Raw genomic sequence first — 9,170 nt, 5'->3', positions numbered from 1 at the left:
CATTTAAACTATGAAAATTATGGGGTCAGTTTGACTTCATCTTTTTCAAAACTAAATTTTTTTTAAACGTCCTTCCGAAGCGGGCGACGGGATTTCAATTCCGATGACCGACAGCTTCTTACGGGCAAACCCCACACCAAAAAAATAGTGCCGACAATGGTACCCACAATTAAGGTCAAATTTGTACTGTTTAAAGATTTTAATTACCCATCATATTATTTTATAGATTTGATCAATTGAGTTTAGACATCAAGCCTATGCCACTACTAAGCCCTTAACAATCATGATAGGTGAAATAATGATTATCAAAATTTTGATTTAAATGATGTGTATCCTTATCAAATGGTCAAACCATCCTCAACTTTGAGCTTAAGAAAAGTAACTTTATATCTTTCCGACTTAAGCCCATCACTTAAGAATCGTTCTATCCATATTAACTTCCAAGTCATGAAGGTTAAAAGGATTATGATTTTGTTGGTGTTGTGCAAGGGCGGTGAATGAGTTTCTATCTTTTAATCCCATTATATTTCAATCACCCAAACATGCTTATTAAGATCAAAATTGCCCATTTTCCCTTGGTTAATCCTAAATTTTAATAAAGGCACCAAAGTCTAAAATTATCACTTTGCCCTTGGGGCAGTTCATTTCATTCCTCATTAAACACAACCAAATGACTCTGAGGGTTTAGAGTGTCATATCCATGAGGTAACTATAATGTTTAGAGGAGAATATGTGGACTTCTCAAAATTTAATTTAATTTAATTATTTATTTAAATTTAGAAAATAAGATTTTTAGGAATTTATTTATTTGACTTCCCAAGATAAGGTTTTTTTTATGAGAAAATTATTAGAAGTTTCCTTAGTCAGAGAAATACTTAGGCAAAATTTCATGGTCTTTTGAATTAATTTATTATAATTAATTTAATGGAAAAATCCACTTTAAAGCCTTAAAAAAATTTGTTTTTAACTTAAGAAAAATTAGAAAAAATATTTTAATGAGTCCCAAGTGATCAGAGAACAACTAGGCACATTTTGAAATATTTTGACATTTTTGGGATTTTTAATTATTTTAATTATTTTCAATTCAAAAATAAGGCTAAAAATCAAGTATTTTACCAAAAATAACTTTATTTTTCCTAAGTGCCCCTGATCACAAGGAACTCAGAAAACCACTTTTCATAATTTTTTCAATTGTATTTAATTTATTATAATTATTTTTGTTCAAAAATACAATGTTCGTTAGAAATCCATTTGAATACTTGAATTCAATCAAATAATTTTTGAACTTTTTCAGTGAATAAACATGATTTTTATGAACAATATGGGATACATTTTGTCAATTTTTTATAAGTATTTAATTTACGTAAATTAATACAAGATATTTGCATTTAATTAAATATAGAAATCCAAAGCATCTAAATATTTTTCCTACACTTCTGTGGCCACAAGAAACCTACTAAAATTATTCTCATAATTTTCCAAGTAATATTATGATTTATGTAATTAGAATAAGCCAAAATGGTCACTATAGCTTGAAAATTAGGGATAGAAGTATAGAGATGCTCTCTGACCTTGGAAAAATCAGAGAACACCCCCTCTATGATGAAGAATGAAACCTAAAAGTTTCAAGCCATGGTGAGCAATATTTAATCATAGAGTATTAAAATACCACAGAGGGTATTTAATTCATTAAAAATCATATGTTTGCCTAATAAATTTTATTTTTAGCCGACATTATTCTCCTCTGTTCACTGAGCAAGAGGGTAATTTTTTTTTATGATTTTTCTAGAGAAATAATGATATGAATTTTGAAGTTTAGGAATTTAAAATAATTCAAAAAACCCTATTTTTCTACTTATCCAGCGCGGTGCCAACTCATCCTACGACGACTCCAAACTCACATGCAGTGCGCTCTCTTTCGACGCTTCCATCCACTTCAGCTACCACATGGCCTGCGGTTCACGTAACATCCGCTCATCCGACTTGATGTCCTCCATTAGTTGGATACACGTGCGATCAGACGGCTCTCCGTTATCATCCCTAAGTGACCTAACCCGTAAGCTGTTCACAATAAAACTTTAAGATCTTTGTCTATACTTAACCAAATTGCATGAGGTTTATTTCTAGGCTTTTATCTACTCAAGATGAACACATCTATCCGGTTAATCAAGTGTGAAATCAAGCCATTACAAATGGAGAATCAAAATAAGCTTGGGCTAGGGTTGGAGCTCAATACCTTTGTCTGAGAGGGGAGGCCTCAATCAGATGGTTGTGGTAGCTTCCATTGTACCAAACGAATCTCTGGATGAAGTCTCAAGCCCTGGTGAATTATCTAAGCATGATTTTGATCAAACTCGATTTTAGGTGTTGGTCTAAGGGTCTGTTTGGGGCAGCTGCAGCTTATCCAGCTTCTGCTGATAAGCAGCTTATCTTGATAATCTGCTGATGACCAGCTGATCCGGATAAGCTGTCTAACTGTTTTGTTAGTGAGTCTGTATTAGTGAGTCTGGAAAACAGCTGATTCTGGAAAATTGACCATTTTGCCCCTACTCTGAATAAGTTGTTTAATTGTTTGGTTAGTGCATTTTGTAAACAACTTATTTGGAAATTTTTTTGGTTGAATGAGTAATCTATGTTGTAGCAGAATACTATTTTCTCAAATGTCAAGAAATGAAAAATGCAAAAAAGTTTAATAATATTTATATAACTCAAAAAAATTTTGATTACATCAAATAAACACAGTGACATATATAAAAGTTCATTACACATTCACACACTAATATGGATTATAATAAGACCCCAAAAAAAAGAAAAAAATAACATGTTAAAATTACAAGGAAAAATATGACAATATTGACTTTAAAATGTAAAATCACATCACGACGAATGTTGCCCGATTCTGATACCTCAAAACCCCGAGCACACTTGTCCGACTGAGGTGCGGTAGATACGGAAGAACTTGAACCATATGCGGTGGTCTCCCGTTGTGGTACTATCGAACTCATAGCAGCTGTGTCCAATTGGGATATCGTAGAAACAGTTGCATTGTCGGCCCACCTAAAGAATTTACAGTCTTTCAGTCCTTGTCCCCACCGCGGCCACCTGTAAAACTGCCTTTAGAAGCTGTGGAGACAGCGATTGCCGACAACCAATTTACGTGGCCGTCCAATAAACTGCTCCACCATTATCCACCATATAAGAGGTAAAGCTATTAATCAGCATAAAGTAATATATCCACATTAATTATAAAATATGCTCAAAGCTGTTAATATAAACTCTAATATAAGCATCACCTGCCTCTATGATACTCATGATTCCATAAAACAAACTGCAGAGTCAGCATTTTACAAAAATTCAGCTTCGTTCATAATTAAGCTTAACAGTACATTAATGCTCAAATCTAAAAAATGTAAGCTTAACATACATGTTCCAAGCCGAAATAAATTGCTTCAGAAAAGAACAAAATAGAGGATTGGTAATATGTGCTTAAAGCCAAACTCTCCAACCAGTAAGTAGCAGATATACCCCAAAAAAATATCTCCCAAGCAGCTATTTACATTTCCCTCAAGCATTTCTCTTTAACAAGCATTTTTGTAAGCTAACCGAGCCAGCTAGCAAGAAAACTCATGCTTACCAAACCTGTTAGCATTTCTGTTTAACAAATAATTAGATATACCCCATCCAAGCTACTTTAAACATGAAGACAAATTAAAATATAATTCCTTCATGTCAATTACCCTCACTAGCAGCTCCATTTCCCTCAACAGTAGTTCCAAACATTCCCCTTAATAGCAGTTCCAAATAATGGAACATGCCAATCAGTCAACCATACAATTCCTTTATGCCATCTCTCAACATTTCCAAACAATGGAACATACAATAAAATGGAATCGAACAAGAACAACAGCCTTAACTGCTCCTTAAAGTTTACGACATACATAACATTATAAGGTGCATGCATAGCATTATAAGGTGCATTGCCATTTCCATACAAAAACCCAAATTATGCCTTAACAGCTCAAGTTGGGCTAGAGATCAACTGTAGAACAAATAAAAAAGAAAGAAAAAACTCGGGTAGAGCCATTTTCAGTGAGCATTTCAAAATACTTTAATAAGACATACTAAAAAAATGGCACATGCTCTATCAAAAGCCTGGTCAAACTCAATATATATGTTCAAACTCAATAACTCAATATATATGTTCAAACTCAATAACAGGAAACCAGCAGCATGAAACCAACAGCAGGAAACCAACAATAGGAAACCAACATCAGGAAACCAACAGCAGGAAACCAACAGCAGGAACTACTCCATGAACTCACATAAAGACCAATCATAACCACTACAAAGGAACAAAAATATTAAACATTTGGTGTGATATTTGCTATCTCCCAAATGGTTTCCCCCAATTCCATCATAAAAAAAAATAAATGACACAATGGTTGCTCTAAGTATTTAAGCCATCCTAAATTGAAAGACATAATATGTAATCAAACAAATGTTATGTTACAAAAATCTAACCACCAAGTATCAATCCACAGTTACAAAAAAAGCATTCCAAATCAGAAATTCATTCCTTTATTCTTCCAACACCAGCACATAAAAATAAAGGAAACATAAACATTCATCCAACAATCATACACCAATACCATATAGTCAATTCATCCAAGAAGCTTTGTTTATATAAATAACACATAATTCTAATGCATTTACATATCTGACACCTAAACATTCAACAAGGTAATAACCCCACAGAGAAGTAGCTAAGGAATGTCGATATGTACAAAAACAACAAGGTAATAACCCCACAGAGAAGTATAACAGTGTAGCTAAAGAAATGGCAACAGTGCACCCATAACCCCACCACAAAAAATGGAAATCATAAGAACATTACTGCAGCATTCAATCTGGTTGGCAAAGATTTCAACAACTTTCAACAAGGTCTCAAATGGTTTCCCCCAATTCCATCACCCAAAAGAATAAATGACACAATGATTGCTGTAATTATTTAAGTCATCCTAAAGTGCCAAATTTTTCTGAATACAAGTGCAAAGAAATAACTACTGCCATTTAAAAAAAAATTAGATAAAATACCCCATAAATTGCCATTTTAAGCTTCCTTGAAAATGCAGATGGAAGAGATATATTAATGGCTTCTTCTTCATCTGCTTATTCCACTATTTTATTTTCTATTCTACTACAAAAAACAAACAAAATTACACTAAACAAATGTTGTCATTTGTGTGAGTTCAAAAGAGCTAGGGAATCATGCACCAACAAATTTACACCAAAAATCTGAATTCATACCACTCCCAAATGGTTTCCTCCAATTCCATCATCAAAAAAATAAATGGCACAATGGTTGCTGTAATTATTTAAGCCATCCTAAAGTGCCAAATTTTTTTGAATACAGGATCAAACAATACAGTGCCAAATTGCTTCACCTCAGAAAAGATGAAATATACAGTGCCAAATTGCTAAGAGCATATATCACAATGCACCTTTTTTTTCTTTGTTTTCATATGACAATTTCACCATATGCATATATAGTTTCAAAAGCACCTGCAAATGAGAATTGAAGCCCAAGGAGAATACATGCAATCCATATTAGAGAGAGCATGTCAAACTCGAGCTGGGGAAGAAGGCTCCATCACTGCCACCGCAAGCTTCAAAGACCTCCAAAACCAAGCCTCCAGGAACCACCTCGGAGCCATGAATTTCACTTCCTTCCAAGACCTCCATTTATTCAACAATGAAAAAAATAGCTCGAAATGTCTCAAGACCACTTCTTCCCCATAAATGAATTTCTTTCTTTGGGAAAAAAGAGACCTACTAATCCTTTCTTTTGTTCAAATGGAAAGAGTCCAATGGTTTGGTATGATGAACTCAAAATACAAGAATTTGGAGCTCATGAAGAAAACTCTAAGATAAACAACAAACATACTTTGTTCCACCATGTGATTATTATGTATTAACATATCTAATACCTATATTAAAAAATTGAAATAAACCTTAATGTAGAAGCCACGACATATAAGCCAAGTCATATAGAAGCCACGATAGGTACACTTCCATTTTGAATTATCAGTCAAAGCAAGGAAATAAAGGCAATGCAGAAAAAACAATTGATAGCCTTCCAATACAAGCAAGGAGATAAAGGCAATGCAAGAAAAAAATTTGAATTATCAGTACAAGCGATGCATGAAGAATCTGAATTTGATACAGCATGGTGACATTCTCTAATCTTGCATTATGCATTTAGTAAATCTGCCATAAATTATTGGACTATAGAACTGAAAGGATATTCAGAGGGTACAAAAGAATTTGTTCATCATTACTGAAAGTGACATTGATATAAAGGAACACATTAATCAAATGAAATGTACTATACACAGCTTCTGAAATCTGCAACCTTGCTCCCTGTGTACAACATAACTTGCTGGTTGCTCCAAATTAATAGCTTTGGATAGAACCATACAAAGTAAAGCCTTTTTGGCATCCATATGAAGCAAGGTCCAAAATTGATTAATGGCAACAAAATGGAAATGGCAAACAAAGGTAAACTAGCAAGCCTAAAGATAATTCCAAAGAGTCACAAATTATTTAAACAATAGAAACAACTGACAAATTATGCTCATGAAAGATAAAAAGTCTCAAAATTTAAATACCATATTAATGAGGACATGAATTTAAGCTAAACATATGTGAAATGTCACCACCAAGATGTCATCTATAGCGTAGGTTTAATATGAAGAAAATAATTAAACATAATTGAAAGACATAATATGTAATCAAATCTAAATGCCTATGCTTATGTCATTTGCTATTTGCTCTCTCAAACCCGCCATCTCTGAAGCGCCTTCACCATCTATGATTTGTGACTCAGGTGAATCAATATCAATTTGTGGGATGGAACGTCTAACATGGTATTCAAATGCCTCGGTTGGTATTTGCAATGAATATTCTTCTATAACGACAAACTCTGCATCTGTCCTGGAATGATGTCGTCTAATGAAGTTGTGTAGTGCCATTGTTGCCACTACAATCTGGGATCACACTACGCAAGGATGAATGTCTTTTGTTAAAAATTTCTTTCTTTTCTCGTGCAAACCCGCTCGATCTCTCGAAATCAGGTATATGATATTTTGTATCTGGATAGGGCTTCAAATATCCCTTTTGCATAGGATACCCGGCATCTACTAAGTAGTACTTACCTGAGTAAAGGTTTCTTTCATTTAGAAATTTTAAAGTAATTAGGATGGTCAAAAGCTCAGAACGATTGTCATACCATGTGATGGATAAGGGAAACCATATTTTCTGTTGCTAGTAGCAAACTTGAAAACGCGGTCGTCGTGTACGCTACCTTCCCATCCAGCCATAACATATGTGAAAAACATATTGAAATCACAAACAACCATTATATTTTGTGTTGGTGATCCGCATTGTCCAATGTATGCAACTTTTTCTGTGCCAGAAAGACGTGCCTCGACATGTGTTCCGTCAATAGCTCCGATTCAATCCTGGTATGAACGAATTAATTAATAATAAAATCAAATGTGTGAAATTTTATTAACTAACATTTAAATATGGGAAGCACCTTAAAGAACGACATATAACGAGGGTCATTCGCAATATGTGTGGGAATGGACTGGAATGTTGGGTCCTCTGGTTTGACTATTTGACGAGCCAGACTCACCATTCCATTCAACCCAACTGAGAAATATCTACTTATGCTTTTGGAAGAATGTTGAAACCGTTCCATAGCTCCTTTCATTGATTCATTTTGGGCCAAAATGTAGAGTGATATTTCCAACACCTCTCTAAATGTTGTTCTTGATGATCCTTGAAGTCCGTGGAGGGTCTGAAGTTCATTTAGGAGGTCAAGGATGAGATCAAGAAAAATGGTTTTTGTCATACGAAACATATTTGCAACACGTATCGGGTGCCCATGTAATAACTCTCCGATCCATTTATCTCCAATATTGCTGGACTTCATGCATGGGTTTCAATCAGCTGGACGTCATGCATGGATTTCGATCTACATATGCGTTGTAGTAATGGTATAACAACGTAAGGGTGAGAGTAACAATGCGAATTTGATTAATTTGTCCTTCCTCCATAATACAAAATCTGGAAGGAATGTAGAATTTTAAACCAGATAGCAAATAGTGATGTAATATCAGAAAACATATAAGAAAATGAGAACTATACAAAGAGTACGTGCTTGTAAATTTGACTGCATGCAATAGAAATGTGAAGAAAGTTACATACATGCGGCACATTTCATTGATGTTTGCATATCTAAACATCAAAGTTCGATATGTAGCTAACATATTCAAGGATGAAAGAAATACAATACACATAACGAGTTCATCACATAAATAGAAAATAAGACAGAAAGAGTCCATCAAACAAATAGTCAATGAAGTTACATAAATAGCATTCAATCTTTCATAAAAGAGCGCAAGGAAGACAACGAAATTCTAGCTCCAAAGTCTGAAAGAACTGCCTCCGGGTAGAGTTCCCTAGCAACTTGACATACTTAACATACATATCCTGGTCTTCCTTAATACCAGGATATGTGTTAAGGATCTTAACACACTCATGGATTGTGCTGTCCTTCACAGTTTTGGAATTACTTTTGAAAATTTCAATCAATGTCTCAAAAGAACCTCTAACAAATGCAAAGCCTTTTTAATTTTTCGTAGGTCGTGGGCGCTTTGTTCCATCAGTGGATTGGATATCCGAGTGGATTTGGATGGGACCTTCTCCTGAATCACCTATATGCTCGGTCTCTATATCCTTTGCTAGGTTTGCAACACCCTGCTCATTAGGGGTGAAAAAATGAGTTCCTGTTACAACACCAGTAAACATGCCATCCAACTTCTCCTTCAAAGCTGGTTCAATTCCAGTAAATTTGAATTTTTTTGCCGCTGGCACTACCTGTAATCACAAAAAAAATTCTAATCAATATTCCTAAAATATGTCTCTAAAATTTAGTTGAAATAGTAATATTATTACCGCTAACTTTTCTGCCCACCATTTTTCAGGTGCATCAATTGTCCGCTTTACTAGATCCCATCCCAATCCAGTTGATCTCCTTTTAAGCTCTTTCCAATGTTTCCAGTCCTTCTTTAATTGATCCCATTTGTTCTTTAGTTTCATCCTAT

The 9,170-nt window shown here is 34.4% G+C and overlaps 1 protein-coding gene across 1 annotated transcript; it reads right to left on the bottom strand.

Annotated features, from left to right (window-relative positions):
- Positions 1 to 8,694: 8,694 nt before the first annotated feature.
- On the bottom strand, positions 8,695 to 9,165 carry LOC110038175 (L10-interacting MYB domain-containing protein-like). Its single transcript, XM_020742946.1, has 2 exons — positions 9,022 to 9,165; positions 8,695 to 8,943 (listed from the first exon to the last, which is right to left on the bottom strand). The coding sequence occupies exons 1-2, from the start codon at positions 9,163 to 9,165 to the stop codon at positions 8,695 to 8,697; spliced, it is 393 nt and encodes a 130-aa protein (XP_020598605.1).
- Positions 9,166 to 9,170: the final 5 nt, after the last annotated feature.

This window comes from Phalaenopsis equestris, unplaced genomic scaffold, assembly GCF_001263595.1.
Source record: "Phalaenopsis equestris unplaced genomic scaffold, ASM126359v1 Scaffold231919, whole genome shotgun sequence".
In the NCBI taxonomy this organism is placed as follows: Eukaryota; Viridiplantae; Streptophyta; class Magnoliopsida; order Asparagales; family Orchidaceae; genus Phalaenopsis; species Phalaenopsis equestris.
The sequence above is the reverse complement of the archived record's forward strand: the minus strand, read 5'-3'. Positions and strand labels throughout refer to the sequence as shown.

Excerpts from the sequence above, each read along its gene's own strand:
- LOC110038175 (XM_020742946.1), bottom strand. The coding sequence starts at position 9,165 with ATGAAACTAAAGAACAAATGGGATCAATTAAAGAAGGACTGGAAACAT. Across the intron at positions 8,944-9,021 it reads GGTGGGCAGAAAAGTTAGCG|GTAGTGCCAGCGGCAAAAAA; the intron begins GTAATAATATTA and ends TTGTGATTACAG.